Source organism: Thalassophryne amazonica, chromosome 4, assembly GCF_902500255.1.
Source record: "Thalassophryne amazonica chromosome 4, fThaAma1.1, whole genome shotgun sequence".
Classification (NCBI taxonomy): Eukaryota; Metazoa; Chordata; class Actinopteri; order Batrachoidiformes; family Batrachoididae; genus Thalassophryne; species Thalassophryne amazonica.
The window spans coordinates 129,158,534-129,182,474 of NC_047106.1; the positions used below are offsets into that span (position 1 = coordinate 129,158,534).

At 41.1% G+C, this 23,941-nt stretch overlaps 1 protein-coding gene and 1 long non-coding RNA gene across 2 annotated transcripts; both read left to right on the top strand.

The window, feature by feature from the left end:
- The first annotated feature begins 1,092 nt into the window (after window positions 1-1,092).
- LOC117509294 (coiled-coil domain-containing protein 15-like) lies at window positions 1,093-10,451 on the top strand. The gene is made up of 7 exons (XM_034168965.1): window positions 1,093-1,520; window positions 4,403-4,555; window positions 5,290-5,388; window positions 6,495-6,601; window positions 8,365-8,538; window positions 9,389-9,537; window positions 10,336-10,451. Exons 1-7 carry the CDS (start codon window positions 1,410-1,412, stop codon window positions 10,398-10,400), a joined length of 858 nt encoding a protein of 285 aa, XP_034024856.1. The 5' UTR covers window positions 1,093-1,409; the 3' UTR covers window positions 10,401-10,451.
- Window positions 10,452-17,530: 7,079 nt separating this feature from the next.
- Window positions 17,531-19,006, top strand: LOC117509295. Its single transcript, XR_004560369.1, has 3 exons — window positions 17,531-17,735; window positions 18,639-18,737; window positions 18,886-19,006. It is a non-coding gene; the product is annotated as an uncharacterized LOC117509295 (long non-coding RNA).
- Window positions 19,007-23,941: the final 4,935 nt, after the last annotated feature.

Sequence of the window (23,941 nt, forward strand, 5' to 3'; positions counted from 1 at the left end):
AATACTTTTACTACAATAATGGCCACACACTCCTCAATCAAATCATTTCATTCAGATCAATGGTGGGAGTGGAGTGCAGCAAGTAGCGCACACAGAAAGCCGCTATTAGGCCATGCACACACCGAGCACATACACATGCATTTATTTCTACAGGTCAGTTAACGATACAATTTTGATTATACAATGATGAAGATGAGACTGTCCTATAATTATTTATAGTTCATGGATCAAACACTGCTTTTAGTGACTCAGGGAACAAAAACTTGATGCAAAATGTCATCAGTGCACTTTTGCCAGCATATTACCTAAAAGTAAATGAGAATTAGGTATTACTTAGCTTAGAAAACAGAAGAATTAGAGGAGATCTACTAAAAATGTATAAAATTATACATGGTGTTGAATCATTAGACTTTTTCATGAGAATTTTCTTTACTTTAAAACATTTTGCAGGTAAACAGAACTAGACTTAATACTGTATTAGGAAGTTCTTTTTTAGTAACACAACAGTTTGTTTATGGAACAGTCTTCCAGAACATGTAGTACAGTCTCCATCTGTTAACATATTCAAAAAACTTTATGATGAATATTATAATGTCGTCTAGTTAAATTGGTAAGATATTAGTATTATTTTTTATGAGTTTCTTTGTAGCATTATATCAAAATGTACGATATGTGTTTATATATACTTTCTGTATACTTTTTACACAATAAAATTAATTATGAATTATAGTCGTCTTTACAGAATGAACAGTACAAAAAAAAATCCTAATACTGTTCAATAACATTATCCCTTATCACAAATGTCCTCATTATGTGAATTGAAATTCCTAAAGAATTTTTTTTTTTTTTTATCCGTGCCTAATTCACAGTTAAAGAGAACAATTAAATGTATTAAAATGTTTTTAATAATTTAAAGCTTAACTTAATTTATTTTTTATTTTGAAAAAGCGGGGAAAACAACTTCCGGTCACGTTTGTTGTTTTTTTTGGCGACGTTCTATTAAGTGTCGAAAGTGCTGAGGGAGGGGGTTTAATACGGGATTACTACACAGGTATGAGTCGACGGCTGTTTTTTTGGGGGGGGGGGTTAGACTCCTGACCAACACTCCAGTCCAGTTGGTGGCGCTAATGCTCCATAGAACCTGGTTGCCAACCGCGATTAAACACGAAGAAGAAAGGCGGGGCTTTGTTTGTTTGCGTCATGATGACGTATGATCTGCTTTACGTTCACATGCTGTTTAACGCCACAAAGGAAGAAAAAACAACAAGAGCAAGAATAACTACACTGAAGCAGGGAAGCTGTGAGCTGACAAACCTTCAGACTTTCGGACGCATCGCTGTGGCAGTCGTTGAACAGTGTTTCATTCGTCTGAATCAGTCTTCGAGCAGCAGCAGAAAGCTTCGTTCGTCATGAGGTCCGTCCGTGTGAAGCAACAAGTCGTTCTGGGCAGCAGGAGCCAGCCGGTTCAGGCGCTGCGAGTCTGGGTGGAAAGAGGACCGGACCTGCAGGAGGACCCGTTTGTAAGTCTCCCATGTTTCCGTCCAGAACCAGCTTTAGGGTTCGTCCTCTTGTGTTAACTGTTCAGAGCTGCTGCTTCATTCGACTTCAGGGTTTTAGTGCTTCAGTTCACACTGTATGATATTTGAAATTATTATCACTTTACCGTGGCGTTGCTGGGCCGGTATCATAGATTTACGTCGACATGACGTCATCGGAAAGTCGTCTATACCCGCCCGCTGTGCGTAAACAAATGACGTCATAGCGTGCGCGCAGCCCAAGAACTGTACACAGAGGGGGAAAAAAAACTCCGCAGAGAAAAAGATGAAAAGGCGAGAAGTGTGTTTTGGTCCCAATATGGATATTCCGGATGATTTTCTCATGGATAGTACGAGCAGCTAAAGCAGCCAGCTTGATGAGGACGCACTGCTGAATTTGAACAGCGCGCGCCAGGCGACAAGGCAGAAGTTAAGTGAGCCAACTTTTTATGTGCGCGTTACGTGTTGTGTATCTCAGTAAAAAGTGATAATAATGCAAATAACATGCTGTTGTCGTGCGGTATGCATTTTTCTGAGTCCCTCCGTCTATCCCGTCGCCCGCAATGACAGCTATTCGCCCTCGTTGCTGTCATTGTGGGCGACTGGGCGTGAACGTCGGGCCTCTGAAAATGCATACCGCCCTCCAAAAGCATGTTATTGTATTATTATTATGCCCAGTTGAAATATTTTTTTTAATTCTCAGTAATTGCAGAATGTTATCTTTTACAACAAACTCCCAAAATAATGTTTGAACAATGAACTGCGGGGACGTAATTTTACATATTTTGAGTTCATGCTGTCTGCAATGAAACAGAAGTCAGATGTTAAAAATCACTGCATTATTTATTTATTTATTCCTTAATTTGCATTTTCTATATCATCCCAACTTTTTCTGATTTGGGGTTTGGACACAAACAAAATGTGACATTTGCTTCGACCCCAGACGTATCATTTCAAAATTAAACATTTGTGATTACATGATTAGTTTACAGATTTCACTCATGAAAAACAAGTAAATTATATGTAGTTGTTGCTGTAAATTAGATGGTGGTGCCACATTTCAGTTTTGGTGAAATGGTAACAGAAAAATATCATTTTCTGTGAGCCACAAACATCACTGTAACAACCCAATGACAGACAGTCAGCTCTCTGCTGCACAAAATAAAATATACTTTTTTAAATCACCTCATCAGATAAAACTGAAAAACGTCAGGTCCTTTAAGAGATTTGCACAATGCATCCCTGAGATCATCCTGACAAAACAGTTACTGGAGACAAAACCTCATTGGTCAGTTCAGATTTTGGTGCTGCACGTTGCTGCATCCGCCACACTACAGAACTGCTTTGGGTTGGGATGGCAACCAGGCAGAAAGCCAGTCTGTCCCCACCTCCTGAAAGTAACTGTCCATGCCAGCACTGTCCAAAGTATTCCAGAAAGGGCCGAGAGGCTGCAGGTTTTCTTTGTATCCACTGACTCCAGCAGGTGATCTCACTGATTATCATATACCTATAAATGATACACCAATATGATTGGATAAAACGCTAAAGAATAAATAGCAATACACCCTTGTGATATTTTTCGCGGACCAGTAATATTTTTCATACCACCTGAGTAAAACCCACAAAATGAATGTCGCCTTGGTAATCAGCCAATCCATACATATGTTGTGACGTCACAGCACGTGCGATCGTAGATATTGTCAATGCGTAATTTAATACACTTGTTTCTGTTCTATTCAATGACATTATCAATTGAATGTGTTTCTCATAGATATTTTCAATGTCTTATTACAACTGTTTAGAAATGTTCTATTTAATAAAATTCTGATTATAATTGACACAATATTTATTACTATTGCCTTCGGCCTCAGGGTGTATGGTTTTCTTCAGGGCGTATAAAGCCATATTCATTGGTGAACAACTTGATAACTGACATTAACATCACTTTGAGCAGATGTGATGAGTTTTTCAGTAAAATCACCTGCTGGAGTCGGTGGATACAAAGAAAACCTGCAGCCTGTTGACCCTTTCTGAAACACTTTGGACACCAATGTCTCTGACAGTGTGATGCTCCTCCTCATTGTTCACACAAAATAAAATGACAAAATAGCTACAAATGATTTCTTTATAACCCACAAGGCTGGAAAAAAAAACTTGAGATTCATATTGTTATACTTAAAACTGTATAAACTTAAAAATCCAGCTTTATGTGGCATTTTCTGTGATGCACAAAAGGTGGTGTGGCAGTCAGCTCTCCACTGGACAAAATATTAGATTTAGTCCTCGACATGAACTTCAGCCGTCATCTGTTCTCATCACTGTGTTTGGATTGAGATCAGTTTCATATGGAGAGGTGATGAAATGTAATATTTGTTGTTACTGAATAGCACAGGATAAGAAATCTCAACATTAGATGGGCGTGGCTCCTCAGTAAACAGACCAGACACACAGCTGTCAGGTCTGGAAAACAAAAAGAACAACTAGAGCACCGCACTTGTAGAGTGCAAACCTCTGCCAACAGTAGTTTCTAATTCCACAAATTTGTACCCTGGAAAAAGTTTTCAAGGTCAAAGTCCTGTTCGAAGTGGCTTTTCATAAGATAAACGATCAAATGTGAAGAGCTCGTGCTGAAACAAAGGAACCTTTTTGCAGTAAAATGAGCGCTGACTGTGATGAAGCTGACAGTAAATGTGTTTTTATTTCAACACTCATTGATGCACTTTGACACTCCTGCTGTGACCTGAATGTGAGCGGCTTTGCTAATCATAACACCGCTTTCCTTTCAGACAGGCGGAAGTGCTGCACACACACGATTTGACAGTCCTGATTTTCCAGAAGTAATCCAGACTTTCCCTGTGTTGGTTCAGGTTCTGGCTCAGCAGAGTGAACAGCTGCTGGAAATAGAGACAAGGACAAAAGAAGAGAAACTTCACCGCTTTCAGATGGAAGTGCGCCACCGTGTGGCACAGCACACGCAAAACAGCAATAACAGGCGGCAGCTTCAAACGGAACAGCAAAAGGTAAGTACTGTACTGATGAAAGTACAGGGGTGCAGGAGCACCACCTGCAGACTGATTTCCATCAAGTCAATTATTTGTTCTGTCACATTGTTTATTGTAACTGCAAATGCAAAATAAGATTTTCTGTGTATTGTTTGCTTCAAATTGTGTGAAGAATGAAAGAATTCCAGCCTTATGGAGGCCACCATGTGTGTGTTGTTGCTTCTCTTCTGGTTGGTCAGTTTCAGTTCTTTTTCTTCTCTGAAGTTTCTGGAGTTTATTGGTGTTTGTGGTTTCAAAAGGGAAAATGATTTGCTGTATTAACGCCTGCTGCAGCTTCTCGTGGTTGTTGGTATCAGTTTGTCTGCTTTGTACAGAGAAATCTAAATGATGGCAAGTTTATTTAATGTGCACTTATTTTGATCAAAAAACAATTTTAATTTTCAAATCTGCTCCTTTTTTCTGCTGAAATCTGGATGAAAAACTTAACTGTGTTTTAATTAATTTTGTGAAGCAAGCAGACACACAGAAACAAAGGTCTGCTGCTCCCACAGCACAAAAACATTTTAACCATATTTCATGTGAAAATCAGTTTGAATCCAGATTAAACTCCTTCTCGTGCATGGGTTTGGGCTGTTTATGATGTCATGGCTGTTGGAGAAGGTCCCATGACTAGAACTGCATTAATTGATGACTAAATTAATTGCCAGCTATTTTGAAAAGTGCCAGCTGTGTCATGTGACTTTTTGTTTCAGACGCGACTGCGAGATCTGGACCAGTCACCATGTGGCTCCAGCCTCCGTGACTCACCGCTGGTCTGGTCTGTGGCCGACCAGAAGGAAGAGAAACGGCAGGTATCCATCAGTCATCTTTTCTTATGGTGCAGTCGATAACTAAGAAATGTTCAAATGGTGATGCAAGAATAACATTTGGTACAAATCCTCTCTAAGGGCCGCTCTTTTGGAAAAAGTTGTTGGCCACTCAAAACTTTGTTGGTGACCAGTTGGAACAATTCTTATGAAACATACAATTATCTGCTGTACTATTAGCAGCAGCACACTGAGTGCATGTGTGTGAATGAGAGGGAGCCCAGTGGAATAGTGCAGTTAAAAGGAGTCGAAGTTGTGGTTATTTTTATAATGAATTCATTTTTAATAATATAATCCATATTCTATGAGTCTTAGAGGTCTGTCAATGGCAACCAATATGGAAAAGGCAGCTGATGAGGACTGCAACACAGACACACAGATTGGATCTGATCAATTCCTGTACTGTACAGTATATCATGTGGAGAGTCAATTAGTGAGATTAGATTAGAATCAGATATTTTACTAAATCTAATTTAAACTGGCCATCAGAACAAAGCCTGAAATTCATGTTGGAGCTTCATGCATTTTTCAGCATTCTGTCAGTATTGACATAACTGTCTGCTGAGACATGGAGAGTATTTTATTAGAAGGTGATAACTGAAGGTGGGCCTGTGTTCTGTCAGGCTGCTGTTATCTGAGCCGCTGTAGCTACCAGCAGGTTCTCATCAGCTTCTAGTGACACTGACTTAAATGTTGTGTGATCAGTGTTGGTGGATCAGGGAGGAGCAGCTGGTGGTATTTTTCACCTTTTTTTTTTTTTTTTTACATTTTATGGACCAAACACCTAATTGGTTAATCAGAAGATTATTTTCTGGCTGAATTTGTGATGAAAATAATGGTTTGTTTGTGGCCCTCGTCCACGCTCCCTCAGTTTTTGAGGACAGTCTGCTGCTGTTCCATGTTTCTTTACAGTCCTGACTGCTTTGACCAAATCAGAAGAGATGTGGAAACAGCTCTCATATCTGCTCACTAGTTGATTAAACAACGACAGAACAACACTCAGCTGAGCAGACAGCTGTCCTCTTACTTTTGCTCCCACTCCCACAGTGCTGTAATGACGTGCTGGTATCTGTGTGTGATTTTGTGTGCAGCGGCAGTGTCACTTTGTGACACAGCGTCGGCTCTTTATGGACGCCGAGCGGGAAAAGGTGAAGGATGACCAGCGCTACAGGAAACACATGAAGAGCCCTGGCTACAGGTAACGTTCTGTCACCTCCTCCTCCTCCTCACCCACACACAGATGTTGGTCAGATCAGGATCAGGTGATTTCATTCATGCACTTTATGACATCACATGTCTCAGGTGGTCCCTGATTGGCTGTAGAAGTCCTTGGCTTAGTTCCAGTGGAGCTTTGACCTGTGCGCTCAGATGTTAACCGCCTCCTGCCGTTAACGGACACTCCAGGGCTCCGCTTTAATTTCAAGGAGAATTTAACTCCTCCACAAAACATTTGTGTGTGTGACTTTGTGCACTTTGGAAAATCAGTCAAATTTACATATTTCATGACGGCCTTTGGTCAAGAAAATCAAAGTTTTAAATTTCAAGTGTCATGCTCATGTCTTGTTATAGAGCGTCATTTGGACATGTGGAATCTGTTTTGACAGCCGTATGCTCCACACCCTGAATAGTTGGTGGCGGTAATGCTCAAATAATAAGTTGGCGCATCATCGTATGGTGATTCGTGGCCAATTGAATGAATGTAATTGACTTTGGAATGTTCTGATGTTAAATTGCACAAAAACAATCCAGCAGCTGATTAATAATCAGTTTGAAAACTCTGTTTTCAAACATGTCATTGTGCATTTCAAACTGAAGGAAACCGCAAATTTAGCGTTGTGATCCAGATCTGTTTGGAGAGTGAGTTTCAGTTCCAGTTGGGTACCACAGTCTCGTTTGGGGGCGGGCGCTAAAGGGGTAAAATATAATGCATATTACATATTTTCTCAACTTTCGCAGGAAAAACCACCACATTTTCTATGGGTTTTTGGGCAAATTACATGCAAACGAAGCGAAAATGCAAAGAAAAAGTGACGATACGGTGGAAAAGTGGACATGTGTTGCAGTTTGTTTATGACCTGGAGCTCAAACATGTCGAGGCGGTTTTGCAGGCGAGAGACCAGAGCTACTCTGGTTAGCTGTGTAGGCTAACACTTACCGACACGACGGATCGCATCTGCCTCGTCTTTTCTTCTCCACTGGGAACCGGAAAAAAAAAGCTTTTTGCGACTCTTCGATGATTGCAGCCAAAAGATGTCAATGTCAGCTTTGTTTATATCACACATTTACACATCCAGTGGCCTCCCAAAGTGTTTTATAGTAAAATAGGCACAACAATAAAAAATAATACAAAGCAATAAAAGCCACAACAGTAATACAGTGGAATAAAACAGATAACATACCCAATAAAAGTGGTTTTACTCAGCTGGAGGCCAAAGTGAACAAATGAGACTTGACATGTTTTAAGACTGGAAAGAATATTCACAGTTGACTGCAGAGGAGCCATCAAAAACCCTCCAGAGTGCATCCAGGGACACCAAAAACCCAAAAAACCCCTGCCGACAAAGGTTCACTTTCACACTTTCAGATCCCGGCTACAGGCCTGAGATTTTAATTGGTATTGAATAAAGTAAAAGCTCTACAAAAGCTGTATACGTCCCCTTAAGATCTATTTATCCTGAAGTATTTAAATAATGTGTAGGTTAAAACATTTTCTATAATATGATGCTTCATTAGAAAAGAGCAGCAGTGGTTAGTCAGTGAAATATAATCGTTTTCAGCAGGAGAACAATTTGCTGTTTTCTTAACTGTCTCCACCTGCCTCCACGTGATCACAAAAGTGTTTCTATAAAAAGGTGGATGGTTTTGGAAACACAGATAATTTTAAAATCTTGCCGTGTGAAACAGGCTGAATGTGCTGCTCAAACATTTGTGACACGGTGTGTGTGTGTGTGTTTGCTGCAGGTTGAAAGCAGAAAGAGAACAGAGGAGGCTGCAGGAAGAAAGGAAGCTGCAGCCGCTTCCACCTCCAGATGACAGAGAGCTTCTAATTTTAGAGAGAATTAAACGAGAGGAAAAGGAACGAGCTGCACAGCTGGAGAGGAAGAAAAGAGAGGACAGAAAGAGGGCAGTAAAAAGGTAAAAAATACCTCAGAGTTTTCAAACACACAAATAGGAAGAATCAACTTTTAAGATTAAAAAACAAAAACAACAAAAAAGCTGTGTGACTTGGAACCACAGACATTTAACAGCAGAACAGCTTGATGAATCCAGATGATCCCTGGAACAGGAAGTGAGCTGTTATTCGGTTGTTAAGTGTGACATAACACATCACGTGATTTTCAACTTCTGGATCCAAACAAAAAAAGTGCGCTCTTTGTCAGCTGTTTGTGGTCGTCGGTCGTCTGCATCCGCTGAGCTTCTTTTGAAGCTCAGACCTCACAGGCAGAGTTCCTGGATGTGCGACCGAGTCAGTAGGTCGGAAACATCACCGGAGCTGTTGTTTTATAGATTCCCGGCCGATGACAAACACAAACAGAAGTGGCTACAACTGATCGGGTAGCCCCCTACCCTGGCCTTTCTCTTTTGATTGCTGACGCTGTAGCGGCTCTACCGACCATTTATGAAATGAATCTCATCAATTTACGTAACCATAAGTGTTTTGTTTGGACCCGGAAACAGATTTATCACGTGATGCGTTACATCAGAGCTTAACAGTCCCATTGTGGCAGATATTCTTTAGGGCGAGACTCCGTAACACAGCCGGCAATCAGTTCACCCTGTCGATGTTTCAAATCCCACAAGATCTCAGATGGTGACTTTCACTGTGAGATGTATATTATGATACACAGAATCAGTTCCTGTTCTTTATTTGCAGTTGGAACAAACTATCTCCAGACACTTTCACACCTGATAAAAGTCTGCAGCTGTTTGTGGGTTTAGTCAAGCTGTCTGTTGCTCTAATGAAGCTGTCTGTGGCTTTCTGCAGGTTTAATGAAGCTTTGAGGACTGACATTCTGGAGCGTCTGTCTCGGGAGAAGGTGGACCTGCCTCCTCTGTGTTTGTGCACCTCCTCCTTGTGGGAGTCCCATCCTGATAAATGTGCAAATAACTGCATGTTCTACCACAATCCACAAGGTAGGAATGAAGGTCCACTTTTACTGTTTAAGTGCAGCATGAAAATGTTGGGACACCGACACATAACTCACATGTTAGATCTTTGAACTAAACAAACTCCTGCAGCAAACGCACATCAAATATTTCAGACTTTTTGATTTTCCTTAAAATCTGAAACAAGCACCTCAGTTTAGCTCTTCACACACCGACTGCTTTTCTTCTTGTAGAAGGCAGTGAAATAGTCTGTTAGAACTTCAGGGACCTCCCTCTGCCTCGCTGTGTTACATCTAGTGAATGAACACATGATGTGCTGAGTTGAGTTTCCCTGTGAATCACCAACTATGTGGTTCAAACAAAATCTGACAGTGCTGTTGGCAAAAATTAAGACTATTTATCTGCATTCTGTTGCTATAATGGGGTTTTAGGGGCCCACTTTAATCTGCACCGAGCAAAACACAACATGAACCCAAATGCAGTAAATGTGCAGCGAGCACACAGAATGTATGACAGAGCCACAGAGATCAGTGTGAGTGAGGCTCAGAGGAGCCCACAGACTCCAGAGCAGAACACAGTCAACTCACAGCACAACAGACGTGTCTGAGCTGTTGAGCTTTTTCATTTTTAATCAGTTTATATTAAAGTTTATCACCTATCTTGACTGTTCCTTGACGATATGTGGCTAATCAACTTCCCATTTGGCTAAGTGAAATCACCACCTGGTTCGAGTGTGTAACAGTGTTTGAACACCAGACAGACGCTGAAGTTGTTTGTCATCGTGTGAACAGCAGGAAGCTAACAGGATGTTTTTCTTTCCTGCAGAGTATCTGCGGCTGCTGCACTCGCTGATGGTCAACTTGGAAGAGAGCAGGCGAAAGTGTCGATGACCAGCAGAGGACAGCTGATTTGTTTATTAATAAAGTATTGTTCCCACAGAACTTTGTGTTTTTCCTTTTGAATGTACCACAGAAAATATTCAGCAAAACTCAAGAGTGACAAACCAAATTCACCCCCAACTTATAAAAGTAGGCATGTCTGTGTATATCTTCTTTTTTTTTTTCTTCTTCAAATTTTTTGTTTATTTGGAGAAGCAAATGTTAAAATATATCCTTTTCGGGTACAATAGAATGACTAGCCCTCGATTAGGGTTGAAACAAAAACAAAAAAAAACCCTATTGCTAATCCAGGTTTTTCTATGATGGAAAACAATAATTTAAAAAAAACAATAGAACAGCTTAGCGGGAGGAGGAAGCTTACCACAGTCATCCCTGTATCAGGAAAAGGACACTTAAGAGTGTGTATGTTCACAACTGAGCCAGAATGTTTACATAATGCACACAATCTCACTAAACAGCTGCCTTCATTTGACAGAAGAACTTTTACATATTTTGTCCATTTTGATGAAATCCTGGAAAAAAGATTCCCTTTGCCCCTTGATTGAAAATGTCAACCTCTCCAGAATGTAAATGCTCTGTACAATTTCAATCCGTTTAATTGAGGGATCTTCTGGTTTTAACCACTTCCTAGTGATAGTCTTTGCTTTCTGTCAAAAGAATTGCCAACAGATTCCTGTCTTTCAGAGTCCATTTGTCAAATGTTATGTCTCCAAAGTACAGGGCTTCACAGCTGCAAGGAATGTCTGTGGTAAAGATGTTCTTTAGGTGCTCACCAAGCTGCACCCAGAAGGGTCTGTTCACTCCACAACTCCAAAAATTACGAAAATTATTTACATTATTTGTTCCACAGAGTTGGTGTCTCTTTTATCCTGATATTTTTTTGTGGGCAAGAGTTACAAAAAAATGCACATTTTTCTTCAGATCATCATCCATTGCAATCTGTATCTTTTCCCAACTTTCAATTGAAATAGAGAGATTTCCTTCTTTTTCCTACTTAAGCCTTATGTATCTGTGTCACCCCGTTTAGACAGTTGAATATCATTATGTAGCCAAAAATAAACTTTATTGAATGAACCTGATTTCAACAAAGACAGAAAGACACTGAAAAATCCTGACAACTGTTTCCTGGGTTTCTCATAGACTTCTTCTGGGACTGTGGCCTGCCCGAGTCCCACATGTCCCCACAGAAGCGCCGTAGCACCATCTAATGAGCAGGAGGAGGAATGACTCCGATTATAAGGGACATGGGGGGGGGGGGGGGGTGTCTGTTTCATAATAGAACTACTGATGCACAGTTTTCAACTTATTACAATCTCCCCTGCTTCAAGAGATGACTCCAGCATCTGTAACATTTCACTGTTACAGGAGTTTTTGTCATGGAAAGAGAAGCGGCTCCACCACGCGTCGCGGTGCAGCCGCTCGGCGCAAAGCAACGCCGTGATGAAACCTTCCAGGACATGTTGGGGCAGGTCCAGCTCATGCACAATCACAATCGGATAATCACACGACTGAAAAGCAACTGACAGCCGTCTGAAATCCACCTTTAAGCCGTCCTGTGAGACCAACACCGAGGTGGTTTTGTGCCACGCCATGAGCGGCATGGTGGCGCGTCCCTCCGCTTCTTTTTCCATGAAAAAAACTCCTGTAACGGTGGAATGTACCGAAAAAGTGCTGATGTCCACATCTTCTGCCTTTTTGTGAAAGTCAGACGAGGTCCCGGATCAACAAAGCTTTCACGTTGGAAATGATCTGGTTGTTCCAGCGGGGTGTCAGCCTGTCGATGGGGGCTGGGAGCGCGCCGCGCTCTCAGCCGTTGTGGGCAGTCCTTAAAGGGGCAGTAACACCCCGTAATCTGTTTAATCCCCATAAAATCGTCCCTGAAAACCATATTAATTTTTAGAACGGTGTCCACCTGGAGGTCTCTCACAGTTTCTGGAAAAAAAATTGATGCAGCAAAGTTCCAAATCGTTCAGACATTTATTCGCAATAAAAAATAGACGAGAGGGGTGGACCACAACTCACTCCAAGCCTGCTCACAGGCGAATGACGCAACCGACAGGCATGAAAAAACTCACGCATGCACACGAGGGTTCAAGCTTGTCTGACGCAATCACATGTGATTCAAATCCATATGGTTTTTGAAAAAAATAAGGTCGGATACTTTTCTAACAGACCTCTTATTTGCTCCGGGCTTCCACTGTTGGTAAGATGGCTGACCAAACTGGTTGTAAGTGAACAGTTCCTTTGGTCTTACTGTTCTGGTTGATCTCCTGGCTGAGGTGATATTGTCTTACGCGTCAGAAGCTAACGCATTATCACACTGTTCATCCTGAGTGTCGGTTTCCAAACGATCATTTTCAACAGGTACAGATTCACTGACATTGTCCATTACATTTGTCTCATTTGGTAAGCTATCAGCTGGGACTGTAATGACGGGCACTGGCGTTGGGGCTGAATGAGGTTCGCCAGCTGGTACTGACACATTTGGGTTTTGTACAACAACTTTTGGTGGTGCACTTTGCTTTTGCACTGGCACTGGTTGAGTAGGTCTTACAACTCTGTGAATAGATTTATCCCAATAAGCCTTTAGTTTCCCAGGCCCTCCACATTCTGAAAAATTCCTAACCAGTATTCAATCTCCAGGTTGTAAAGGGATACCTTTTGCTTGTTTGTCATAGTACTTCTTCCCTTTTACTGAGCTTTTCTGGCTATTTTCTGAAGCTATTTTGTACACTTCCTGCATTCAAGTTGCCCATTTCTCAGCATACTCTTGTTTTGTTTTACAGACATTTTCAGGTTTTATGTCAAAAAGCAGGTCAACTGGTAACCTAGGCATTCTACCGTACAGGAGAAAGAATGGCAAGTACCCAGTTGATTCATGTCGGGTACAATTGTACGCATGTAGGATGTGTGGTAGATGTTCTGTCCACTGCGTTTTCTTTTCTTCCTGCAGGATGCGCAACATTTGTAGGAGAGTTCTAGTCAGTCTTTCGATAGGGTTGCCCTGCAGGTGATAGGGGGTTGTTCGAGAGTGAGCGATCCCTGAGAGCTCCTGGAGTCTTTGGAATAAGTTGTTATCAAACTCCCAGCCTTGATCATGATGGAGCTTTTCAGGATATCCAAACCTCGGAATAAAATCGTAAAAGATTTTCTCAGCTGCGGTTCTGCCAGATTTTTGTTGCATAAGCTTGCGCAAAACACGGGAAATGATCTACCAGGACTAATATGTATTCATAACCGCCCTGACTCGATTCGAGATGATGGTAGTCAACTGGTACAAGCTCAAATGGACCACTAGTGACTGAACCCATTGGTGCTTTTTCTGGAACACAGGGGTGTTTTTGCTTTAGACAAGTACATTGGAGTATGACATAATAAAGGTAATCCCTGAATTTGTCACAGACCCACCCACTTGAGGGCGAGAAACTCAAGCTTGCCAGAATGAAGGTGATAGTTTTTTTCAGCAGGCGAGAGTGTCCTGGAACCAAATGCGATGACACATAGCTTGTTCCCCTGGTGCTGATAAAGTACGGCCCCCAACCCTTTGTTTGAAGCATCCGTATGGAGGACAAAAGGTAAGTCAAAGTCTGGGTATGCTAAAATAGGTGGGCTAGTTAGCAAATCAACAAAGTGTGACACAACTGCACTGTGTTCCTGCGTCCAGTTAACAGGTGTTTTGCAAGGAAGCTGACCACTATTACTTTTCTGCGACTTGTTTGGTTGGCTTTTAGTGGGTCTGCTTAACTCACTGGGACTCTCAACAAGTTTAAAAAGTGGTCTCGCTAGCCTTGAAAAGTCCTGGGTCATTCCATGTCAATTCTACAAGGGCCTCACGCACTTTGTCTCAGATTTTCTTCAAATTTTAATCAAACATTCCCAGACTATTCAGAACAACAAATCTGAGGTTTGAGGCCTGTAGGCCAAGTAGTTTCTGAGATATGGGAATTTAGTGTGCATGGGGTCGTTTTTTAGGCAAAAATTATGGCCGTCATTTCTGGAGCCATGTTCAAGGTGGAATATCTCAGCAAATAATGGACTTAGAGGCCTGAAATTTTCTGTGCCAGTTGTAATGGACACCCAGACTTGGACTATAGTCAAACAACAGACATTGACAGTAAACTGTGAAGTTTATGCTCAAACTATGGAAGATATTACAATGATTATTGCGAGCATCTGTGTTTGAGACACTGAAGCATACCATTACACTTGCATTGTTGTGGACTCTCTGTCAGACTGTTTGGCTGTACTGTCTTTTTGTCACGAATATGAGCGTAGAAACCTCTTAAGTTCATCCACATTTGAAATCACCCTTGTTAGTTAACATTTCTCTGAAATTACCAGGTTCTGTAATTTCAAGTACACCTCTGATAACTTCTGACTCAGCGAAACCTTCCTGTAAACCATCATCAATTTGTTTACACACACTACCAAAAGAAACCTCAGAACCGGTATCAGAAACCTGTCCACCATACAGCTTAATTTCCCTGCGTGGAAGCAGACTAGCAACTTCACTGAGACTTAATACCTGATTTCTCATACTGGACGAAGGACTAGTCCCACTCAGTATCAAGTATCAAGTAGACTTTATTAGCCCCCCAGGGGCAATTCGTTGTGCAGCCAGCAGTAGAACACATTCGGACATATATAGACATAACATGATCTAAAATATAGCATGAAAACTCACCACACAGTAAACATAATAACTCAATAATAAGAAAACCTAGTTAAAAACCACTCATGTGATAGTGTTTAAAAATCTAATAATAGGAATAAAGGAGTTCTTATACCTATTGGTCTTACATTTCTTAGACATAAATCTATGACCAGATGGAAGCATTGCGAACTCAGGGTACAGGGGGTGACTGGAATCGTCCATGATCAACCTCGCCTTCTTAATTGATCTGTTTTTATATATAGATAGCAGGTCGTTTAAGGAAACGCCAGCAAGCTTGTTGCACTCATTTACAATACGATCCAGACGGTTTTTCTTTTTCAAATTTAAAAACCCATACCAACAGATAAAAGAAAAGGTAAGAACAGATTCAATAAAACAGGAATAAAACATCTTCATAAAAGTACTGTCCACATTAAAATGCTTGAGTTTACGGTAAAAATGCATGCGCTGGTGAGCTTTCTTACATACCTGGTCAATCTGGTGCTCAAAGGTTAATCCACTGTCAATAAAGGTTCCAAGGTACTTATAGTTCTGTACAACTTCCACAGCCAGTCCATTAATAACTACAGGAGAAATGTGGACCGTCCACTCAGTGGACGGTCAAAGAATCTTGGGGTTGCAGTCCATTTAGGCTATCGACGGACAAGCCCCGATTGTTACCAGCGCCAGCCCTAGACGAAGCTGGGCTGTAGCAAATGTCAAGGGCACAATTTAGAACTAGAAATTGGGGGGGACAAAGTGTGAGGGCCGCAGGGCCAAAGCCCATAGGCTGGGCTGGGGGTCTGGGGGCCACTTTAGGCCCCCAGAAGCCAACAGTTTCTAGATAAGCTCAGATGCATTCTGAGCATCCAGAACAGTAATTTTAATGTTTTGAGAAGACCATAAAGTGGACACCATTTTACCTATGCAATTTGAAACTGTGGATATAAGTACTTTATTCTGAGAATAGCCAGCATTGATTTTATTAACATCCTGGTGTAAATAAGGTATCACCACATGTGTAGAACTCAAAAAGAATGATAGGTTGAGTTTTCATTAAAAAAACAACTGCAATGTGGTAAAATGTATTCATAAATATGAAAGAACAGGCTCTTAATAATTAACTATCCCATACTGTATTTTTTTTTCTCAAGATTTTTTGCATAAGTTTGAAAAAACAGCAGATCATAAGTTTAGGATAAATTACTTATCATGAATTTAATTTTCGAAGTGGCACTAATGACAACACTCATACTGAACATAATTTTGCTTGCATAGGCTGATTTTGGAGATCAAGCAATAATTGCAGATGGGCTTTCTGAGGTCCCAGATAGCTTTTCTGATTTCCTTTTCTAACTTTCAGAATTTAGTAAATTAGCATATGGTCCATTGATACTTATGTGTAGACACTAGTCCCTAGAGAAACAAAGATATTATTCTGACATGGTTTTGCACATAAGACTGGCATAGATGTTTCAAGTACACACATATATGTCAGAAGGTGGGGGGGACATACCATATTCTGTCCCCCCTGGTTGAAAAGGTGGGGGGGACATGTCCCCCCTATCCCCCACCAAATTGCGCCCATGGCAAGTGTAGCTGTGGAGAGACGAGAGGAGACACTGCTACTCAGGCCACAGCAGTTTTACTTCTGGGACTGTGCCTGCCCATCCCACATGAAGCGCAGTAGCACCATCTATTGGTCAGGAGGAGGAATGACTCTGACTGATTATAATGGACATTTGGACAAAAATAAAAAATAGAGGGGGGGGGGGTCTGTTTCATAATAGAACTATTGATGCACAGTTTTCAACCCATTACACATGCAGGGCCAAATCAAGGCCAAAACTGAAGAGCAGTACTTCCCCAAAAGCAGGCGAATCTGGAAGCTTCAAGCACAAAAAAAAAAAAAACACAATTTATTTACTGAGAGGCTGAATATCTCTGGCAGTTCATTTAAATCAATTAGTAATGAATAGAAAAATCTTACTCAAAAACAATGACAGTAAACAATGCAGGCGAGTGAGGGAAGCTTCCAAGAGCTCAGTAACAGCTGTGAAGGATCATCTGTGGATGTGATTGGAGAAACTGGGCATTTGGACGGTGTCTGTTAATTCACCAATTTACAACTTCATGGTAAAGCACAAAGAATTTTGCTGGAAGAATGTTTGAAATTTCAGCTGTTTGCCAGAAGAATCAGGGAAGACTTGAGCATTTTATTTAAGAAACAAACAAACAAAAACATGTCTACGATGATTTTGTTTTTGATGGAGCAACAGATTGAAGTTATGCTTTACTTCTCCAGTTATTGTATTTCACCAATCACATCCACCGTTCTTGACGGTGGTCATGAAGCTCTTGGAAGCCTCCCTCACTAGGCTGTGTTTATTATTACTCTGTTTTTGCAGAGAACCTGCTCTAAGCAAAACGACTACACACTGCCACACTGTTGTTACTGATTAGGCAACTCCAAGCAACTTGGAAATGTTCTTGTATCATCCCGGTTTCTCTTTAAAAGGAAAAACTGGCTTTAAAGGTGATCATTTAGATGTCAAAGGGTTTGATTATTTGGTTTTTTGTTTTGTTTCTCCCCATTCAGTGGTTGAGGTGAAGTTGTGCACACCTGAGCAGAGAAAGCAGGATGTTTCTGAGATGCACCAGAGAACTAGGAGGTAGTGTAAAAAGTGCACGTCGTGCAACCCAGCAACATCGTGTTGGGTTCCCATCATGCTTCTACCACTTCAGATTTTCCCAGACGTGCCACAGTGGAAACTACTACACAAAATGTAGATGAAACTTGCTGGGTTCCTTCACTTATTTCAGACTAATGTAACTGTTATTTGGTTTTGTTTAGCTAAAGTCTCGCATAATTTGTAGTGTTGGACCTAAAGGAAATGTTGCATGTTTTTTAACGTCCCAGTTAGTAAGACAACATAAAAGTACTCATGATTGTGTCTCTGCACACATGTTCTAATAGTGAGTGATCCGTGATGTATTTTATTCCTCTCATTCTGAGAGCTACCAGGTGCATTTGCAGAAATCGTCTCACTCTGCAATTCTCTGCATTTTTCGTCGTGTGACACACATTTTAGAATGAGCAGAAACATCCCAATGTCTGACAGACAGAGGGAAACAAACCTGCTCCATCCGAAACCGAAGCTTCTGAGCTTTCATTCAAAAGTGACGGCTCGGATTTACAGACAAGACGACACTTCACCCCAAAACTTTAAACTTTTTCAGAGTGTCAGAATTTGGAACCTAAAGTGTGGTGAGGTGCTGTTTAGCACACGCTGGTACTCTTCTAGTACTATGTCACCTGTCAGAAACTCATGAGTACTTTGTTTTTGGACGTCTCCGTAGCTGTTTGTTGCAAATGCTGTATACTTTCAAACCGGTCACAGAAGCGCACAATGTAAGGGATTACTAACAGCTAACTAACAGCCTAAATCTTAATTGTTATGATTTTGGTTCAACAAGTCCTTCAATCTTGTATCTGATGAGATGTAAGTAATTGAGCCTTTCCAGTCTAATGATGTGATTCACTGTGACGGGTGAATATTATTATTGTTTTACAGACTATGAGCAGCTGGAGGAGGTGAAGCATGAAGAAGGAGCTGAGGAGCAGATGTGAAGTTTCAGCCAAAAACAGACTGAAAGCAAAAGAATTCCACAATGTAAAAATGATGGGAAAAAATGTTTGGATTTTACATTTTGGAGGATATACTCATCACAGAGCTTTAGATGCCAAATTGCACTTTTCAGTACCTGTAGGTTTTTGTGACAAAAAGCTTTTGTATGTGTGTGTGTGTTTTTCTTTAACAGAAAACCTTACAGAAGCTTCGTGCCAAGCAGCCTCGCCAGTGATCAACACACCACCTTTACTCACCGCACAGTCTGACCTTAAATCCGTCATGATCTTTGTAATAAAGTGTATTTATTTTTTTATTACTTGTCTTATTTACTCAGTTAACCTGATGAGCAACAAACACAATCATTTGAAATAATTTATTAGATAAACATTTGAGTTTTTATTTAATTACATGAACAAAACTGTTTAAAGTTGAAAGCCAGCAAACATCTGGCTTTAACAAAACAGCTGTATACAAAATGCTGAGTGAAATATTACCTAGTTAGTCACCTGTGGCACCTTTTCACAAACAGTTACACATTTTCAACATCCAGTCATGGACTGACATAATTAGAATACAAGCTGTCAAATAACTTTAGATGTGATTCCAATCTGATAAAATATCAGCAGGTTTTGGTAAATCATAATTCCATCTCAGATATGTACTGACACCATCTTATATTGTAATGTGACTTGACACGTGTGCTGAATGATCACTGCAGATGTCAGTCACTGCATTTTGTCACATTGACCACTTCACATACCTGAATTCAGCTCACAATGCATTCTGGTCGATTTGCTTTAACGGTGGCACTAAGCGTTACCAAAACATTCACCAGAGTGTTCTTGATCAATCAATCACAGTTGAGCGTGACTCGCGTGACTCTCGTAACATGCTCATGGTGATGGACAACAAGTTCTCAAGTAAATGTTTGTGTTCTTATTGTGCTGTTACTTAAAATGATTGTGGGCTTAAATGTACAGCACAGAGAAGCACGATTATAAAACCTTGACTCCATTACGATTCTCAAACGTCACATTATGTCATCTGAAGTCAAAGTATTTGCTTAATTTAAGACTATTGCTTAATTTAAGATGTCAAAAAGGTATAATTTAGACTATCTGACTAGATGTTATGGGGTAAAATTTCAATCAGTATCTCTGAAAACAACTGACAGGGGTGGTGGAAAAGTGGTTCACTGAGCTTGATTCCAGTGTAGAAGGTTCCTGGTTCAAAACCCTGCCCCTGCCCATTCTGCATATAATATGGAGTTGTGTCAGGAAGGGCATCCAGCATAAAAGTTATGCCAAATAAACACAAGTCTTCCTCGGATCTGCTGTGGTGACCCTAAAACAAGGGAGTAGCCAAAGGGACTTTTTAACTCCAAAAAGTACTGTATATGCTGCTCTGAAATTTTGGATTCAGGTACATACAGGTAACGATCAGTGAACCTCATATTGTAGGCTATGTTGGTGTTTTTATACTAGAATATAAGAACACTGACAGTGGGACAGGATCCAGCAAGCACATGTAAATGGACTGCATTTATATAGTACCTTTCCATCTATATCAGAAGCTCAAAGCGCTTTACAGTAATGTCTCGCATTCACTCAAACACATTCACTCACCGACGTCAGGGTGCTGCTATGCAAGGCGATCATTACACACTGGGAGCAACATGGGGATCACAAAGGGCCCTTGGTGATTTTTCCAGCCAGACAGGGGTTTGAACCGAGGATCCACTGGTCTCAAGCCCAACGCTTTTAACCACGAGACCATCACCTCCCCTCTTAGGGCCCTGTCCCACTGGCGTTTAGAAGGATTTGCGTATGGATTGCGCACAAAATTGGCCCATATTCACCAAACATCCGCAATATCCATGTAACATGCCTGTATGAGTCGGCCGTCATCCGAACACGCGCGTGATCATCCGCAGAGGCACGCATGTCTGCATCCAGATTTTTGAGCTGTTCAAAAATCTGGATGCGGATGGCATCTGCCTTACATACTCCATACATACTCAATTCATACACAATACATACTCACTCTATGCGCTGTATATCTGCCGTTAACCGCTGATATCCGCAACTGACGGAGATTTGCGGCTTGGCAGGGGACTGGGACAGTCTGCAAAATCAATCAATTCAATCAATTTTATTTATATAGCGCCAAATCACAACAAACAGTTGCCCCAAGGCGCTTTATATTGTAAGGCAAGGCCATACAATAATTACGGAAAAACCCCAACGGTCAAAACGACCCCCTGTGAGCAAGCACTTGGCGACAGTGGAAAGGAAAAACTCCCTTTTAACAGGAAGAAACCTCCAGCAGAACCAGGCCCAGGGAGGGGCAGTCCTCTGCTGGGACTGGTTGGGGCTGAGGGAGAGAACCAGGAAAAAGACATGCTGTGGAGGGGAGCAGAGATCAATCACTAATGATTAAATGCAGAGTGGTGCATACAGAGCAAAAGGAGAAAGAAACACTCAGTGCATCATGGGAACCCCCCAGCAGTCTAAGTCTATAGCAGCATAACTAAGGGATGGTTCAGGGTCACCTGATCCAGCCCTAACTATAAGCTTTAGCAAAAAGGAAAGTTTTAAGCCTAATCTTAAAATTAGAGAGGGTGTCTGTCTCCCTGATCTGAATTGGGAGCTGGTTCCACAGGAGAGGAGCCTGAAAGCTGAAGGCTCTGCCTCCCATTCTACTCTTACAAACCCTAGGAACTACAAGTAAGCCTGCAGTCTGAGAGCGAAGCGCTCTATTGGGATGATATGGTACTATGAGGTCCCTAAGATAAGATGGGACCTGATTATTCAAAACCTTATAAGTAAGAAGAAGAATTTTAAATTATATTCTAGAATTAACAGGAAGCCAATGAAGAGAGGCCAATATGGGAGAGATATGCTCTCTCCTTCTAGTCCCCGTTAGTACTCTAGCTGCAGCATTTTGAATTAACTGAAGGCTTTTCAGGGAACTTTTAGGACAACCTGATAATAATGAATTACAATAGTCCAGCCTAGAGGAAATAAATGCATGAATTAGTTTTTCAGCATCACTCTGAGACAAGACCTTTCTAATTTTAGAGATATTGCATAAATGCAAAAAAGCAGTCCTACATATTTGTTTAATATGCGCTTTGAATGACATATCCTGATCAAAAATGACTCCAAGATTTCTCACAGTATTACTAGAGGTCAGGGTAATGCCATCCAGAGTAAGGATCTGGTTAGACACCATGTTTCTAAGATTTGTGGGGCCAAGTACAATAACTTCAGTTTTATCTGAGTTTAAAAGCAGGAAATTAGAGGTCATCCATGTCTTTATGTCTGCAAGACAGTTTAGCAGCTGATTTGTGGACAATCTGTGAATGCATAACAAAGTATTATATGTGGCAGAAAGCGACATACCTGCCAGTCAGTGCCGGTCCGGCTGTGTAGATCCACAAAGACGTAATAGCTGCTGCAATCCAGGACTTTTATTTAACACCAACAAAAGAAAGAGTTGCTGCCACAACTCACGCTGAAGCCTGTTTTCTATGACACACTTAAAACAAAAAAAAAAAAACACTGTCTCACACCCTGAGCAGCTTCCCCCCTCCCGCTCCAACTCATGAACAGTTAACCCTCGCATGACAACACTCTGTGATCAATTTGTCCAAGTCCAGCAAATGCTCCAGAGGCTGTATTGTTGGTGTGAATAGTGATGCCGAAAGGCGCAAGTGCGCTTCTTTTATGACCGCAATGTAGATGCTGTGCACGCGCTATGCATTCATAATAATAATTCAATTTCAATTCAATTTGTTTTTTATATAGCGCCAAATCACAACAAACAGTTGCCCCAAGGCGCTTTATATTGTAAGGCAAGGCCATACAATAATTATGTAAAACCCCAACGGTCAAAACGACCCCCTGTGAGCAAGCACTTGGCTACAGTGGGAAGGAAAAACTCCCTTTTAACAGGAAGAAACCTCCAGCAGAACCAGGCTCAGGGAGGGGCAGTCTTCTGCTGGGACTGGTTGGGGCTGAGGGAGAGAACCAGGAAAAAGACATGCTGTGGAGGGGAGCAGAGATCGATCACTAATGATTAAATGCAGAGTGGTGCATACAGAGCAAAAAGAGAAAGAAACAGTGCATCATGGGAACCCCCCAGCAGTCTACGTCTATAGCAGCATAACTAAGGGATGGTTCAGGGTCACCCGATCCAGCCCTAACTATAAGCTTTAGCAAAAAGGAAAGTTTTAAGCCTAATCTTAAAAGTAGAGAGGGTGTCTGTCTCCCTGATCTGAATTGGGAGCTGGTTCCACAGGAGAGGAGCCTGAAAGCTGAAGGCTCTGCCTCCCATTCTACTCTTACAAACCCTAGGAACTACAAGTAAGCCTGCAGTCTGAGAGCGAAGCGCTCTATTGGGGTGATATGGTACTACGAGGTCCCTAAGATAAGATGGGACCTGATTATTCAAAACCTTATAAGTAAGAAGAATAATTTTAAATTCTATTCTAGAATTAACAGGAAGCCAATGAAGAGAGGCCAATATGGGTGAGATATGCTCTCTCCTTCTAGTCCCCGTTAGTACTCTAGCTGCAGCATTTTGAATTAACTGAAGGCTTTTTAGGGAACTTTTAGGACAACCTGATAATAATGAATTACAATAGTCCAGCCTAGAGGAAATAAATGCATGAATTAGTTTTTCAGCATCACTCTGAGACAAGACCTTTCTGATTTTAGAGATATTGCGTAAATGCAAAAAAGCAGTCCTACATATTTGTTTAATATGCGCTTTGAATGACATATCCTGATCAAAAATGACTCCAAGATTTCTCACAGTATTACTAGAGGCCAGGGCAATGCCATCCAGAGTAAGGATCTGGTTAGACACCATGTTTCTAAGATTTGTGGGGCCAAGTACAATAACTTCAGTTTTATCTGAGTTTAAAAGCAGGAAATTAGAGGTCATCCATGTCTTTATGTCTGTAAGACAATCCTGCAGTTTAGCTAATTGGTGTGTGTCCTCTGGCTTCATGGATAGATAAAGCTGGGTATCATCTGCGTAACAATGAAAATTTAAGCAATACCGTCTAATAATACTACCTAAGGGAAGCATGTATAAAGTGAATAAAATTGGTCCTAGCACAGAACCTTGTGGAACTCCATAATTAACCCTAGTCTGTGAAGAAGATTCCCCATGTACATGAACAAATTGTAATCTATTAGACAAATATGATTCAAACCACCGCAGCTGTTAAGGATTTT